This window comes from Mustelus asterias, unplaced genomic scaffold, assembly GCF_964213995.1.
Source record: "Mustelus asterias unplaced genomic scaffold, sMusAst1.hap1.1 HAP1_SCAFFOLD_530, whole genome shotgun sequence".
Taxonomy (NCBI): Eukaryota; Metazoa; Chordata; class Chondrichthyes; order Carcharhiniformes; family Triakidae; genus Mustelus; species Mustelus asterias.
In genome coordinates, this window is record NW_027590481.1 from 228,718 (window position 1) to 245,814 (window position 17,097).

Sequence of the window (17,097 nt, forward strand, 5' to 3'; positions counted from 1 at the left end):
CTGAATGTTCTGATGTGCCAAGTATTCATCCAGGTACTTTTTAAAGGATGTGAGGCATCCCGCCTCCACCACCCTCCCAGGCAGCGCATTCCAGACCTTATACAGTCTCAGCAGTCCATCCCTGCTCTTGTATTCGAGCCCTCTCGACATGAATGCTAACATTGCATTGGGCTTGGCTACGAGGCCACACCCAGTTGAAGAGCCTGCAATGCTCCAACATGGGGAAGGACCTATGGCCCAGTGTGAGAGTCCGCACCGACGGGTGGGGGCAGAGTGGTCATAGAGTCATAGAGGTTTACAGCATGGAAACAGGCCCTTCGGCCCAACTTGTCCATGCTGTCCCTTTTTTTTAAACCCCTAAACTAATCCCAGTTGCCCGCGTTTGGCCCATATCCCTCTATACCCATCGTACCCATGTAACTGTCTAAACGCTTTTTAAAAGACAGAATTGTACCCACCTCTACTACTGCCTCTGGCAGCTCGTTCCAGACACTCGCCACCCTCTAGTGTGAAAAAATTGCCCCTCTGGACCCTTTTGTATCTCTCCCCTCTCACCTTAAACCCATGCCCTCTAGTTTTAGACTCCCCTACCTTTGGGAAAAGATATTGACTATCTAGCTGATCTATGCCCCTCATTATTTTATAGACCTCTGTAAGGTCACCCCTCAGCCTCCTACGCTCCAGGGAAAAAAGTCCCAGTCTATCCAGCCTCTCCTTATAACTCAAACCATCAAGTCCCGGTAGCATCCTAGTAAATCTCTTCTGCACTCTTTCTAGTTTAATAATATCCTTTCTATAATAGGGTGACCAGAACTGTACACAGTATTCCAAGTGTGGCCTTACCCAATGTCCTGTACAACTTCAACAAGACGTCCCAACTCCTGTATTCAATGTTCTGACCGATGAAACCAAGCATGCCGAATGCCTTCTTCACCACGCTGTCCACCTGTGACTCCACTTTCAAGGAGCTATGAACATGTACCCCTAGATCTCTTTGTTCTGTAACTCTCCCCAACGCCCTACCATTAACTGAGTAAGTCCTGCCCTGGTTCAATCTACCAAAATGCATCACCACACATTTATCTAAATTAAACTCTGGCAGCTCATTCCAGACACTCGCCACCCTGTGTGTGAAAAAATTGCCCCACTGGACCCTTTTGTATCTCTCCCCTCTCACCTTAAACCTTTGTCCTCTAGTTTTAGACTCCCCTACCTTTGGGAAAAGATATTGACTCTCTAGCTGATCTGTGCCCCTCATTATTTTATAGACCTCTATAAGATCACCCCTCAGCCTCCTACGCTCCAGAGAAAAAAGTCCCAGTCTATCCAGCCTCTCCTTGTAACTCAAACCATCAAGTCCCAGTAGCATCCCAGTAAATCTTTTCTGCACTCTTTTTCTAGTTTAGTAATATCCTTTCCACAGCAGGGAATATATCCGATGATAAAAGCAAATTACTGCGGATGCTGGAATCTGAAACCAAAAGGAAAAATGCTGGAAAATCTCAGCAGGTCTGGCAGCATCTGTAAGGAAAGAAAAGAACTGACGTTTCGAGTCCAGATGACCCTTGGTCAAAGCTGATCTGTGCCCCTCATTATTTTATAGACCTCTATAAGATCACCCCTCAGCCTCCTACATTCCAGAGAAAAAGGTCCCAGTCTAGCTCAGTGCTTAGCGCTGCTGCCTCACAGCGCCGGGGACCCGGGTTCAATTCCCGGCTTGGGTCGCTGTCTGTGTGGAGTCTGCACGTTCTCCCCCCGTGTCTGCGTTGGTTTCCTCCGGGTGCTCCGGTTTCCTCCCACAGTCTGAATGACGTGCTGGTTAGGGTGCATTGACCCGAACAGGCGCCGGAGTGTGGCGAATTTCACAGTAACTTTATTGAGATGTTAATGTAAGCCTTGCTTGTGACTCTTAAATAAACTTTACTCTCCTTATAACTCAAACCATCAAGTCCCGGTGGCATGTTTCCTGCACTCTTTCTAGTTTAATAAAATCCTTTTCAGAGCAGGAAATATATCCGATGTTTTTGTTCCTCTCCAGGTGTAACTAGTCTTCCTATGATGGGTGATATGACGACTCCTGATTTTGACGACCTGTTGGCAGCCTTTGATATCCCCGATTTGGACCCGCAGGGCACCATCGAGTCGGGCCAGGAGGAAACCCCCCTCAAACAGCCCGCCAACAAGACGCCCGCCCCTGAGCTAGCCGTGCAGGAGGAGCCGGTGGTCAGTGTGATAGTCAAGAACAGCCTGAGCCCCAAGCGCTGCGAGCCCACGGCGCCCGCCCACCACAAGGAGGCCCACCGCTTTGACGCCAGCCCCCTGCACAACGGCTTCGAGGCCGCCTCGGTGCCCAAGCTGGCGCCGCCCACCGCCAACTGCGACGGCTGGATGGCCGGCCGGCCCAGGACGGGCCACGGGGGGGAAGAGCCGGAGGGAACCCCGCCCTTCGACCCGCCCGGCTGCCCGCAGGATGTGGCCAAGGAGCGGGCGGGCGAGGGGAAGGAGCAGGAGGCTGAGCGCTTCTCCCCGCATTCCCCCCTCTTCCCCATCCCGCCGGAACCTCAGGCCTCCAATTCCCGAATGTCCAGCGAGGAGGCGGAGGAGAAGTCACCCCTTGGCTATTCGCGCAGCTTCACTGACGAGGACCAGAGGACGACAAACGGCAAAGCCAGATCCTCCTCGGAAGAGGAGGAGGAGAAGATATCGGACGCAGAATCCGAGGAGATGGAACAGAGCAGCGAGCCCGAGGGCAGCCTGCCCGAGGAAGTGAGGGGTGAGCCCGTCTCCTACCCCGAACCCGTCTCCCCCGTGTCGCCCTGGGCAGATCACAACCCCACTGCCAGCGTCACGGTGTCCGAGGACCCCCGCTCCCCCCAGGAGGTGTCCGAGGGGCGGCCGCCGCTGAGCCCCCCCGAGTCCGCGGCCCCCAGGGACAGCCCCAAGCCCTTCCCCTCGCCCCCGAGCCTGGGCAGGCAGGCGAAGAAGGCCCCCGACAGCCCGCGGAGCGTCTCGAGCGAGGACGGGGGCGATGACAGCAGCAGCAGGGAGTCCTCCTCGACCAGCTCCTCACGCCCCCTCAAGGTGAGAATCAAGACCATCAAGACATCCAGCGGGGGCATCATGCGGACGGTGACCCGGGTGTCGTCCGACTCGGAGCTGCAGGGCGGGCAGGCGGACGAGGGCGGGGCGCTTCCGGAGGCCGAGCCCATGGACGAAGGGGAGGGGAGAAGCGGCAAGGAGGAGGCGCCGGTCCCCGTTCCCCCGCTCGGCGACGCCGCGGAGGTGGTCAGCCTCCAACTGGGTAACGGCACCATCATCAAAGGGACGGTGCTGCCGGCGCCCGGCTTCCACACCGCAAGCACCGCCATGCTAATGGCGGCCAGCATCGCCCAGAAGGCCACGTTGGCGCCGGCGAAGGCGGGGGGCGCCACCAAGCCCGTCTCCAAGAGCGTCCACCTGGCCAGCCTTAACCTGGTGCCCCAGACACTCTCGGTGGCCGCCCCGACCAAAACGCTAGCCCTGGCGCCCAAGTACGTCACCCCTGCCGGTGGCAGTAGCAGCACCACCACCCTGCAGTTGGCCACCAAGTCCACGCTGCCGGCGCACTCCCAGAAGGCCGCCAACGGCTCGCCGGCACCTCGCAGCCAGTCGGCCCCCCTCGTGGAGGCCTTCCACAAGCTGCTGAACGGGAAGAACCCGCTGCCCACCTACAAACCCAACCTCAACCCGCCGGCCGACAGCTGCCTCAAGCTGCCCCCGGCCGGCTACCGCTGCCTGGAGTGCGGCGACTCCTTCGCCCTGGAGCGGAGCCTGGCCCGCCACTACGACCGTCGCAGCATGAGGATCGACGTGACGTGCAACCACTGCGCCAAGCGCATCGTCTTCTTCAACCGTTGCAGCTTGATGCTGCACGCCCGCGAGCACAAGGACAAGGGGCTGGTCATGCAGTGCTCCAACCTGGTCATGAAGACCATCAGCCTGGACCAGATGATCGGCCAGCCGGACGTCACCCCGGTGCTCCCGCTGGCCTCCTCCTCCTCCGGCCCGGCCAAGGCCGGTGGGAAGAGCACCGTGGGGGCGGAGGCCAGCTCCCAGCAGAGCTTGCCCGTCATGCCCCTGTACCCCGACCCCGCCCTCATCAACTGCGACAACTTCAGCTGCACCGAGTGCGAGCAACCCTTCGCCGACCGGGTGGAGCTGGCCATGCACTTCCAAGTGGGGGCGCCCAACACTGCTGCACAGGTGAGGGGGCTGGGGGGGCCTGGGAGTGGGGGGAGAGTGGGGCCTGGAATGGGGGTGTGGGGGGGAGAGATAATGGGGCCCGGGGGGGGAGAGAGAATGGGGGGGGGGGATGTATTTACTTCCAACTCTTCTCTTAACCCCCCCCCCCACCGCACAATCGGTGTCCACCACAGGAACAGGCCATTCGGCCCCTCTGCTCGGCTCTGCTATTTCTGCTCCACACGGGTCTCGTTGCGCCCTTTCTTCATCATCTCGCCCCCATCACCATATCCTTCTCTCCCTCGTGTGTTTATCCAACTTGCCGCTGCCTGAGTGTATCTTTGCCATTCACCTCATTCCCCTCGACCAGTCCCTCCCCGTGGGACCAAGTTCTACATTCAACCCTGCTCCCCGCTGCGGGAGCGAGTCCCGCGTTCTCCCCCACTCCCCCCGTGGCTGCGAGTCCCGCATTCTCCTCCATTCCTCCCCCCCCACCCCCGTCACTCAGTAACCCCACCCCCCCAGCACCCTGTGTTACTGACTGTATCTGTACTGATGTTAATCCAGCTCCCTCACACTGTCACTCAGTAACCCCTCTCCCCCCAGCACCCTGTGTTACTGACTGTATCTATGATGTTAATCCAGCTCCCTCACACTGTCACTCCGTAACCCCTCTCCCCCCAGCACCCTGTGTCACTGACTGTATCTATGATGTTAATCCAGTTCCCTCACACTGTCACTCAGTAACCCCTCTCCACCAGCACCCTGTGTTACTGACTGTATCTATGATGTTAATCCAGCTCCCTCACACTGTCACTCAGTAACCCCTCTCCCCCAGGGTCCTGTGTTACTGACTGTATCTATGATAATCCAGCTCCCTCACACTGTCACTCAGTAACGCCTCTCCCCCAGCGCCCTGTGTTACTGACTGTATCTGTACTGATGTTAATCCAGCTCCCTCACACTGTCACTCAGTAACCCCTCTCCACCAGCACCCTGTGTTACTGACTGTATCTATGATGTTAATCCAGCCCCTCACACTGTCGCGCGGAAATGCTTCTCAATCTGTGATGGTAATGCATTATTTTTTTCACAAAATGCACCAGTGGTTTTGTGTGTTTGGATTGAAATGATAACTCAGTGGGTTTCGGTTGTTCGCTGGTGTGATCTGGGTTCAGACTGTGCATGTGCAAGCATATGCATGCTTGTGCGTCCACCTGTGTGTGTGCATGCGCATTTGAGCATGTGTGCGTGTATTTGCGTGTTTGAGAGTGCGCGTGTGTTTGAGAGTGCGCGTGTGTTTGAGAGTGCGCGTGTGTTTGAGAGTGCGCGTGTGTTTGAGAGTGCGCGTGTGTTTGAGAGTGCGCGTGTGTTTGAGAGTGCGCGTGTGTTTGAGAGTGCGCGTGTGTTTGAGAGTGCGCGTGTGTAATTGCAGATGTGTTTGAGTGTGCGCATGTAATTGCAGATGTGAGCGAGTGTGCGCGTGTAATTGCAGATGTGAGCGTGTGTGCGCATGTGTATTAATGTCTCGTTCCCTCTTTCCCCCGCCAGGTTTGCCAGCTGTGCCAGATGCTGCTCCCCAGCAAGTGTAGCTACTTTGCTCACTACCGCCTGCACAAGACCAAGTCCCCGTACATCTGCCCCGAATGCGGAGGGGTTTGCCGAGCTGCCCACATCCAGGGGCACGTGAAAGACGTCTGCTTTCACTTTTCCCGCAAAGTCGGATACAAGTAGGTGACCGGGTAGGGGATCTGCAGTGCCGCACCCCCACAGTGAGAGTCCAGAGCTTAACTAGACACGGGGAGGTGATGTCCCAGTGGTATTAACGCTCGATTATGAATCCAGAAACTCAGCTAATGTTCTGGGGGACCCCGGGTTCGAATCCCGGCCACGGCAGATGGTGGAATTTGAATTCAATAAAAAATATCTGGAATTAAGAATCTACTGATGACCCATTGTCGGAAAAACCCATCTGGTTCCCTTTAGGGAAGGAAATCTGCCGTCCTTACCCCGGTCTGGCCTACATGTGACTCCAGAGCCACAGCAATGTGGGTGACTCTCAACTGCCCTCCAAGGGGCAACTAGGGATGGGCAATAAATGCCGGCCCAGCCAGTGATACCCATGTCCCACAAGTGAATAAAAAGAAAAGGGAGGCAGTCAGAGCTTAGTCCGAGGCCGCATTCGCTCCGCAACCCGCCTTACTTCTATTTAGAGGGTAGTCAGCCCGGTAAATCTAACCGCCAGCCACGGCAAAGCGGGTCGCCCTCTCTGAATCCATAGCTTTGTGGGTTCGGGTCCCACTCCACACACCCAAGCTCAGCTGGCAATGGGGGTGGAGTCAGAGCAAGGGAGCCACGAGATGTTAAACCGAGGGCGTCTTGGACCGTAATGTTGGAGCTGTACAGAGCGTTGGTGAGGCCACAGCTGGAGTACTGTGTGCCGTTCTGGTCAGCTCGCTATAGGAAGGATGCGATAGCACTAGAGGGGGGGGAGGGCAAAGGAGATTCACCAGGACCTTTGCCTGGGATGCTGCAACACACTGGTGAATATCCAAAGATGTGCAGGTTAGGGTGGATTGGCCGTGCTAAATTGCCCCTTAGTGTCAGGGGGACTAGCTAGGGTAAATGCATGGGGTTATGGGGATGGGGCCTGGGTGGGATTGTGGTCAGTGCGGACTCGATGGGCCAAATGGCCTCCTCCTGCACTGTCGGGATTCTATATGGGATAAGTGTTGGGAAATGGGATTGGCGCGGCTTTAGTGGGAGATATTGTCGGTGCCGAGACGATGGGCCTTTTCCGTGCTGCGTGACTGACTCGATACAAGGAGAGTGGAGCTAAAGCTAAGGACCCACCAGGATCTTACTGAGGGAGGCTCCAGGGAGGAAAAGACTAACTCCTGCTCCTCCTTCTCATGCTTCCTCTCTCTCTTTACCATCCTAGGTGCCCCCAGTGTGGAGTTGTGTACGGAGGGGTCACCTCGATCAAGTCTCACATTCAGGACATGCACTGCGAAGCCTTCCACAAGTGCCCGATATGCCCCATGGCGTTCAAGTCTGCCCCCAGCGCGCACTCTCACATCTACACGCAGCACCCAGGGGTCAGCAACCAACAAGCCAAGTAAGTGACGGCGCAGGGGGTCTGGCTCCTGGGGAAAGGGATGTCTCCAGCCCGGCCGGGGCTCGCTCACACACTGGACAAAGCCCCCTGAGGCGGCTGACTCTCTGCTCCCACCTCCTATCTCCTCCCCCGGCGGTCAGCCAGTACCCTGTGTGTCGGTGATCTTTCCAGTTGCCCCCAAGGCAACTCCTGTACATCGGATCAGAATAATCTCTTTGCCTGACACGAGTGGCACAGCGGGTTAGCACTGCTGCCTCTCGGCGTCGGGGACCCGGGTTCAATTCCGGTTTCGGGTCACTGTCCGTGTGGACTTTGCACGTTCTCCCCGTGTCTGCGTGGGTTTCCTCCAGGTGCTCCGGTTTCCTCCCACAGTCCAAAGATGTGTAGGTTAGGTGGATTGGCCGTGCTAAATTGTCCCTTAGTGCCCAAAGATGTGCAGGTTAGGTGGATTGGCCGTGCTAAATTGTCCCTTAGTGCCCAAAGATGTGCAGGTTAGGTGGATTGGCCGTGCTAAATTGTCCCTTAGTGCCCAAAGATGTGCAGGTTAGGTGGATTGGCCATGCTAAATTGCCCCTTAGTGTCCAAAGATGTGTAGGTTAGGGGGATTGGCCATGCTAAATTGCCCCTTAGTGTCCAAAGATGTGCAGGTTAGGTGGATTGGCCATGCTAAATTGCCCCTTAGTGTCCAAAGATGTGTAGGTTAGGGGGATTGGCCATGCTAAATTGCCCCTTAGTGTCCAAAGATGTGTAGGTTAGGGGGATTGGCCATGCTAAATTGCCCCTTAGTGTCCAAAGATGTGCGGGTTAGGGGGATTGGCCATGCTAAATTGTCCCTCAGTGTACCCGAACAGGCACCGGAGTGTGGCGACTAGAGGATTTTCACAGTAACTTCATTGCAGTGTTAATGTAAGCCTACTTGTAACTAATAAATAAACTTTAACAAGTAAGGCTTATATTAACACTGCAATGAAGTTACTGTGAAATGCCCCTAGTCGCCACATCTCTGGCGCCTGTTCGGGTCAATGCACCCCAACCAGCACATCTTTCGGACTGTGGGAGGAAACCGGAGCACCCAGAGGAAACCCACGCAGACACGGGGAGAATGTGCAGACTCCACACAGACAGTGACCCGAGGCCGGGAATCGAACCCGGGTCCCTGGCGCTGAGAGGCAGCAGTGCCAAGTACTGTGCTACCGTGTCCACCAGCGGAGGGTTTTCCCCCCGATACCCATTGATTCCAGTTTTACGAGGGCTCCTTGATGCCACACTCAGTCGAATGCGGTCTTGATGTGAAGAGCTGTCACTCTCACCTCACCTCAAGAATTCAGCTCCTTGGTCCGTGTTTGGACCAAGGCTGTAATGAGGTCAGGAGCTGAGTGACCCTGGCGGAACCAGGAGGAAACCCACGCAGACACGGGGAGAACGTGCAGACTCCGCACAGACAGTGACCCGAGGCCGGGAATCGAACCCGGGTCCCTGGCGCTGTGAGGCAGCGGTGCTAACCCACTGTGCTACCGTGCCACCCCAATAACTTTATAAAAATACAGTTAATACATTTAAAATATCAAAGTATGCGTTTAAATCGTAATGACTTATTTTAAATCTCACTACACCGTGTGTAAACTATTCTCTTGTTAGTTTGGAAGACTAATTTAGAGTCATTTAACTCAAATTGTCAGGGGGGGCAATTTTTTCACACAGAGGGTGGTGAGTGTCTGGAACGAGCTGCCAGAGGCAGTAGTAGAGGAGGGTACAACTTTGTCTTTTAAAAAGCATTTAGACAGTTACATGGGTACGATGGGTATAGAGGGATATGGGCCAAATGTGGGCAATTGGGATTAGCTTAGAGGTTTAAAAAAAAGGGTGGCATGGACAAGTTGGGCCGAAGGGCCTGTTTCCATGCTGTACACCTCTGACTCAATGCTGGTGGTTCTGTCAGTGTCTTAAATGCTGAATGGTTTAAGATCTCTAACCTGCTAGGATTCTTTCCCAAACAGGGCTGAATGGCCCACTCGTTGTCCTGTTAGCCGGGACCTTCCGATACCTTTGCCGTGTGGTGTTAATCTCTCTCTCTCTCTCTCTCTGGATCACAGAGTAATTCACAAGTGCGCCATGTGTGATACAGTTTTCACCCACCAGCCGTTGCTAAGCTCTCACTTTGACCAGCACCTGAGCAAGCAGCGAGTCAGTGTCTTCAAGTGCCCGCAGTGCCCAGTGCTTTACGCCCAGAAACGGACCATGATGGAGCACATCAAGGTGAGTGGGTGGCAGGGCCAACCCTCGCGTCTCCCCTTCCTGCCCTGCTGACAATACCCCAACCCGGGGAGGTTACAGAGTCTGCTTGGCTCAGCGAGCAGGGCAGCTATTGGGGCCGGGGAGGGAGTTCGCGGCTCCCAATTGTCCGGTGGGGCATTTCCCAGAGCGTTACTGGACCAGCGTGGCCCTATAACAGAGTTAGTGCTGAGGGAGCACCGCACTGTGTGGGAGGGTCGGTGCTGAGGGAGCGCCGCACTGTGGGAGGGTCGGTGCTGAGGGAGTGCCGCACTGTGGGAGGGTCGGTGCTGAGCGAGCGCCGCACTGTGGGAGGGTCAGTACTGAGGGAGCGCCGCACTGTGGGAGGGTCGGTGCTGAGGGGGTGCCGCACTGTGGGAGGGTCAGTGCTGAGGGGGTGCCGCACTGTGTGGGAGGGTCGGTGCTGAGGGAGTGCCGCACTGTGCGGGAGGGTCGGTGCTGAGGGAGTGCCGCACTGTGTGGGAGGGTCGGTGCTGAGGGAGTGCCACACTGTGTGGGAGGGTCAGTGCTGAGGGAGCGCCGTGCTGAGGGAGCGCCGCACTGTGTGGGAGGGTCGGTGCTGAGGGAGTGCCGCACTGTGTGGGAGGGTCGGTGCTGAGGGAGTGCCGCACTGTGTGGGAGGGTCGGTGCTGAGGGAGTGCCGCACTGTGGGAGGGTCAGTGCTGAGGGAGTGCCGCACTGTGTGGGAGGGTCGGTGCTGAGGGAGTGCTGCACTGTGGGAGGGTCAGTGCTGAGGGAGTGCCGCACTGTGTGGGAGGGTCGGTGCTGAGGGAGCGCCACACTGTTGTGGGAGGGTCGGTGCTGAGGGAGTGCCGCACTGTGTGGGAGGGTCAGTGCTGAAGGAGCATCGCACTGTGGGAGGGTCAGTGCTGAAGGAGCATCGCACTGTGGGAGGGTCAGTGCTGAGGGAGTGCCACACTGTGTGAGAGGGTCAGTGCTGAGGGAGTGCCGCACTGTGGGAGGGTCAGTGCTGAGGGAGTGCCGCACTGTGTGAGAGGGTCAGTGCTGAGGGAGTGCCGCACTGTGGGAGGGTCAGTGCTGAGGGAGTGTCGCACTGTGTGGGAGGGTCGGTGCTGAGGGAGTGCTGCACTGTGGGAGGGTCAGTGCTGAGGGAGTGCCGCACTGTGTGGGAGGGTCGGTGCTGAGGGAGCGCCACACTGTTGTGGGAGGGTCGGTGCTGAGGGAGTGCCGCACTGTGTGGGAGGGTCGGTGCTGAGGGAGCGCCGCACTGTGGGAGGGTCAGTGCTGAAGGAGCATCGCACTGTGGGAGGGTCAGTGCTGAGGGAGTGCCACACTGTGTGGGAGGGTCAGTGCTGAGGGAGTGCCGCACTGTGGGAGGGTCAGTGCTGAGGGAGTGCCGCACTGTGTGGGAGGGTCGGTGCTGAGGGAGTGCCGCACTGTGTGGGAGGGTCGGTGCTGAGGGAGTGCCGCACTGTGTGGGAGGGTCGGTGCTGAGGGAGTGCCGCACTGTGGGAGGGTCAGTGCTGAGGGAGTGCCGCACTGTGTGGGAGGGTCGGTGCTGAGGGAATGCCGCACTGTGGGAGGGTCAGTGCTGAGGGAGCGCCGCACTGTGGGAGGGTCGGTGCTGAGAGAGTGCTGCACCGTGGGAGGGTCAGTGCTGAGGGAGCGCCGCACTGTGGGAGGGTCAGTGCTGAGGGAGCGCCGCACTGTGGGAGGGTCAGTGCTGAGGGAGCGCCGCACTGTGGGAGGGTCAGTGCTGAGGGAGCGCCGCACTGTGGGAGGGTCAGTGCTGAGGGAGCGCCGCACTGTGGGAGGGTCAGTGCTGAGGGAGCGCCGCACTGTGGGAGGGTCAGTGCTGAAGGAGCATCGCACTGTGGGAGGGTCAGTGCTGAGGGACTGCCGCACTGTGGGAGGGTCAGTGCTGAGGGACTGCCGCACTGTGGGAGGGTCAGTGCTGAGGGAGTGCCGCACTGTGTGGGAGGTTCAGTGCTGAGGGAGTGCCACACTGTGGGAGGGTCAGTGCTGGGAGAGTGCCGCACTGTGGGAGGGTCAGTGCTGAGGGAGCGCCGCACTGTGGGAGGGCCGGTGCTGAGCGAGCGCTGCACTGTGGGAGGGTTGGTGCTGAGGGACCGCCGCACTGTGGGAGGGTCAGTGCTGAGGGAGCGCCGCACTGTGGGAGGGTCGGTGCTGAGGGACCGCCGCACTGTGGGAGGGTCAGTGCTGAGGGAGCGCCGCACTGTGGGAGGGTCGGTGCTGAGGCAGTGCCGCACTGTGGGAGGGTCGGTGCTGAGGGAGCGCCTCACTGTGGGAGGGTCGGTGCTGAGAGAGTGCTGCACCGTGGGAGGGTCAGTGCTGAGGGAGCGCCGCACTGTGGGAGGGTCAGTGCTGAGGGAGCGCCGCACTGTGGGAGGGTCAGTGCTGAGGGAGCCCCGCACTGTGGGAGGGTCGGTGCTGAGCGAGCGCCGCACTGTGGGAGGGTCGGTGCTGAGCGTGCGCCGCACTGTGTGAGGGTCGGTGCTGAGGGAGCCCCGCACTGTGGGAGGGTCGGTGCTGAGGGAGTGCCGCACTGTGTGGGAGGTTCAGTGCTGAGGGAGTGCCACACTGTGGGAGGGTCAGTGCTGGGAGAGTGCCGCACTGTGGGAGGGTCAGTGCTGAGGGAGCGCCGCACTGTGGGAGGGCCGGTGCTGAGCGAGCGCTGCACTGTGGGAGGGTCAGTGCTGAGGGAGCGCCGCACTGTGGGAGGGTCAGTGCTGAGGGAGCGCCGCACTGTGGGAGGGTCAGTGCTGAGGGAGCGCCGCACTGTGGGAGGGTCAGTGCTGAGGCAGTGCCGCACTGTGGGAGGGTCAGTGCTGCACTGTGGGAGGGTCAGTGCTGAGGGAGCGCCGCACTGTGGGAGGGTCAGTGCTGAGGGAGGGAGCGCCGCACTGTGGGGGACTTGGTACTGAAAGGTCTGAGTGTGCGATAAATATTTTACAGAATTCTTGTAGAAAACCCCAGCTCTTTAATGTAGAGACTGAATCTTGTGTGTTGTACTGGGGCAGAGAGCCCCTCAGCTGGTCTGGGCAGTGGACTGCAGCTCCTCACACACAGGAAGGGAGAGGGTTGGATAAATGTTTATCCTCCAGTAAATCCCACGTCCCTTCCCCCAGAGCACCCATTCCAACTTGAAGAATGATGAGGTGGCTCCGAGTCGGACAGTCACCAAGGCAGCGGTGAAATCGAGCCCGGACTCCACAGACATCTCCACAGACGAGTCGTCCACCAGCCCCAAGGCCGTGCTCAGCCTCCAGCGCAGGAAGGAGATGAGACTGAAGCTGAAGAACGCTGGGTGGACCTGCGGGCAGTGCCAGATGTGGTTCCCGGAGCGCGAGGAGTATGTCACCCACATGAAGAGGGACCACGGCAAGGTCAGTATCCGCGGGGTTAGATACAGACTGAAGCACCCTCGACACTGTCCCCCATCAAACACTCCCAGGACAGGTACAGCACGGGGTTAGATACAGAGTAAAGCTCCCTCTACACTGTCCCCCATCAAACACTCCCAGGACAGGTACAGCACGGGGTTAGATACAGAGTAAAGCTCCCTCTACACTGTCCCCCATCAAACACTCCCAGGACAGGTACAGCACGGGGTTAGATACAGAGTAAAGCTCCCTCTACACTGTCCCCCATCAAACACTCCCAGGACAGGTACAGCACGGGGTTAGATACAGAGTAAAGCTCCCTCTACACTGTCCCCCATCAAACACTCCCAGGACAGATACAGCACGGGGTTAGATACAGAGTAAAGCTCCCTCTACACTGTCCCCATCAAACACTCCCAGGACAGGTGCAGCACGGGGTTAGATACAGAGTGAAGCTCCTTCTATACTGTCCCCCATCAAACACTCCCAGGACAGGTACAGCACGGGGTTAGATACAGAGTAAAGCTCGCTCTACACTGTCCCCTATCAAACACTCCCAGGACAGGTACAGCACGGGGTTAGATACAGAGTAAAGCTCCCTCTACACTGTCCCCATCAAACACTCCCAGGACAGGTACAGCACGGGGTTAGATACAGAGTAAAGCTCCCTCTACACTGTCCCCTATCAAACACTCCCAGGACAGGTACAGCACGGGGTTAGATACAGAGTAAAGCTCGCTCTACACTGTCCCCTATCAAACACTCCCAGGACAGGTACAGCACGGGGTTAGATACAGAGTAAAGCTCCCTCTACACTGTCCCCCATCAAACACTCCCAGGACAGGTACAGCACGGGGTTAGATACAGAGTAAAGCTCGCTCTACACTGTCCCCTATCAAACACTCCCAGGACAGGTACAGCACGGGGTTAGATACAGAGTAAAGCTCCCTCTACACTGTCCCCATCAAACACTCCCAGGACAGGTACAGCACGGGGTTAGATACAGAGTAAAGCTCCCTCTACACTGTCCCCCATCAAACACTCCCAGGACAGGTACAGCACGGGGTTAGATACAGAGTAAAGCTCCCTCTACACTGTCCCCCATCAAACACTCCCAGGACAGGTACAGCACGGGGTTAGATACAGAGTAAAGCTCCCTCTACACTGTCCCCATCAAACACTCCCAGGACAGGTACAGCACGGGGTTAGATACAGAGTAAAGCTCCCTCTACACTGTCCCCCATCAAACACTCCCAGGACAGGTACAGCACGGGGTTAGATACAGAGTAAAGCTCCCTCTACACTGTCCCCATCAAACACTCCCAGGACAGGTACAGCACGGGGTTAGATACAGAGTAAAGCTCCCTCTACACAGTCCCCATCAAACACTCCCAGGACAGGTACAGCACGGGGTTAGATACAGAGTAAAGCTCCCTCTACACTGTCCCCCATCAAACACTCCCAGGACAGGTACAGCACGGGGTGAGATACAGAGTAAAGCTCCCTCTACACTGTCCCCATCAAACACTCCCAGGACAGGTACAGCACGGGGTTAGATACAGAGTAAAGCTCCCTCTACACTGTCCCCCATCAAACACTCCCAGGACAGGTACAGCACGGGGTTAGATACAGAGTAAAGCTCCCTCTACACTGTCCCCCATCAAACACTCCCAGGACAGGTACAGCACGGGGTTAGATACAGAGTAAAGCTCCCTCTACACTGTCCCCATCAAACACTCCCAGGACAGGTACAGCACGGGGTTAGATACAGAGTAAAGCTCCCTCTACACTGTCCCCATCAAACACTCCCAGGACAGGTACAGCACGGGGTTAGATACAGAGTAAAGCTCCCTCTACACTGTCCCCTATCAAACACTCCCAGGACAGGTACAGCACGGGGTTAGATACAGAGTAAAGCTCGCTCTACACTGTCCCCTATCAAACACTCCCAGGACAGGTACAGCACGGGGTTAGATACAGAGTAAAGCTCCCTCTACACTGTCCCCATCAAACACTCCCAGGACAGGTACAGCACGGGGTTAGATACAGAGTAAAGCTCCCTCTACACTGTCCCCTATCAAACACTCCCAGGACAGGTACAGCACGGGGTTAGATACAGAGTAAAGCTCCCTCTACACTGTCCCCCATCAAACACTCCCAGGACAGGTACAGCACGGGGTTAGATACAGAGTAAAGCTCGCTCTACACTGTCCCCTATCAAACACTCCCAGGACAGGTACAGCACGGGGTTAGATACAGAGTAAAGCTCCCTCTACACTGTCCCCATCAAACACTCCCAGGACAGGTACAGCACGGGGTTAGATACAGAGTAAAGCTCCCTCTACACTGTCCCCCATCAAACACTCCCAGGACAGGTACAGCACGGGGTTAGATACAGAGTAAAGCTCCCTCTACACTGTCCCCCATCAAACACTCCCAGGACAGGTACAGCACGGGGTTAGATACAGAGTAAAGCTCCCTCTACACTGTCCCCATCAAACACTCCCAGGACAGGTACAGCACGGGGTTAGATACAGAGTAAAGCTCTCTCTACACTGTCCCCCATCAAACACTCCCAGGACAGGTACAGCACGGGGTTAGATACAGAGTAAAGCTCCCTCTACACTGTCCCCATCAAACACTCCCAGGACAGGTACAGCACGGGGTTAGATACAGAGTAAAGCTCCCTCTACACAGTCCCCATCAAACACTCCCAGGACAGGTACAGCACGGGGTTAGATACAGAGTAAAGCTCCCTCTACACTGTCCCCCATCAAACACTCCCAGGACAGGTACAGCACGGGGTGAGATACAGAGTAAAGCTCCCTCTACACTGTCCCCATCAAACACTCCCAGGACAGGTACAGCACGGGGTTAGATACAGAGTAAAGCTCCCTCTACACTGTCCCCCATCAAACACTCCCAGGACAGGTACAGCACGGGGTTAGATACAGAGTAAAGCTCCCTCTACACTGTCCCCCATCAAACACTCCCAGGACAGGTACAGCACGGGGTTAGATACAGAGTAAAGCTCCCTCTACACTGTCCCCCATCAAACACTCCCAGGACAGGTACAGCACGGGGTTAGATACAGAGTAAAGCTCCCTCTACACTGTCCCCCATCAAACACTCCCAGGACAGGTACAGCACGGGGTGAGATACAGAGTAAAGCTCCCTCTACACTGTCCCCATCAAACACTCCCAGGACAGGTACAGCACGGGGTTAGATACAGAGTAAAGCTCCCTCTACACTGTCCCCCATCAAACACTCCCAGGACAGGTACAGCACGGGGTTAGATACAGAGTAAAGCTCCCTCTACACTGTCCCCTGTCAAACACCCCCAAGGTTAATGAAATTTGCTTTGTATCAGGTTGTGTTTGAGAATTGAGCACGGAATCTAGGCCAACACTGCCAGTGCAGTGATGGGGGAATGCTGCCTTGTCTACAGGGCTGTCTTTCGGATGGAATGTGAAACCAGTATCCTGTCTGCTCCCTGAGGGGATGTGGAGGGGGAATCTCCCCCTGAGGGGATGTGGAGGGGGAATCTCCCCCTGCGGGCATGTGGAGGGGGAATCTCCCCCTGAGGGGATGTGGAGTGGGAATCTCCCCCTGAGGGCATGTGGAGGGGGAATCTCCCCCTGAGGGCATGTGGAGGGGGAATCTCCCCCTGAGGGCATGTGGAGGGGAATCTCCCCCTGAGGGCATGTGGAGGGGGAATCTCCCCCTGACATCTGTCCTGACCCAAAATGCTCCCTCAACCAACACCATCAAACACAACACTTTTTAAAAATTCCTTCGTGGGACATGGGCGTCGCTGGCTGGGCAGCATTTATTTCCCATCCCGAGTCACACTTGGAGGGCAGTTGAGAGTCAACCCCATTGCTGTGGCTCTGGAGTCACATGTAGGCCAGACCGGGGTAAGGACGGCAGATTTCCTTCCCTAAAGGGAACCAGATGGGTTTTTCCGACAATGGGTCATCAGTAGATTCTTAATTCCAGATATTTTTTTAAAAATTGAATTCAAATTCCACCATCTGCCGTGGCCGGGATTCGAACCCGGGTCCCCCAGAACATTAGCTGAGTTTCTGGATTAATAGTCT

At 56.9% G+C, this 17,097-nt stretch overlaps 1 protein-coding gene across 3 annotated transcripts in view; it reads left to right on the forward strand.

Annotated features, from left to right (window-relative positions):
- The window catches only part of LOC144486954 (zinc finger protein 687-like), an 84,192-nt gene that overhangs the window by 54,265 nt on the left and 12,830 nt on the right, over positions 1–17,097 (forward strand). For all 3 annotated transcript variants that reach the window (XM_078204967.1, XM_078204969.1, XM_078204968.1), the window contains exons 3-7: positions 2,039–4,242; positions 5,773–5,951; positions 7,163–7,339; positions 9,433–9,595; positions 12,742–12,999. In XM_078204967.1, the coding sequence (XP_078061093.1) occupies positions 2,056–4,242; positions 5,773–5,951; positions 7,163–7,339; positions 9,433–9,595; positions 12,742–12,999 (2,964 nt within the window). In that variant the 5' untranslated portion in view covers positions 2,039–2,055. The remainder of the gene's footprint in view (positions 1–2,038; positions 4,243–5,772; positions 5,952–7,162; positions 7,340–9,432; positions 9,596–12,741; positions 13,000–17,097) is intronic.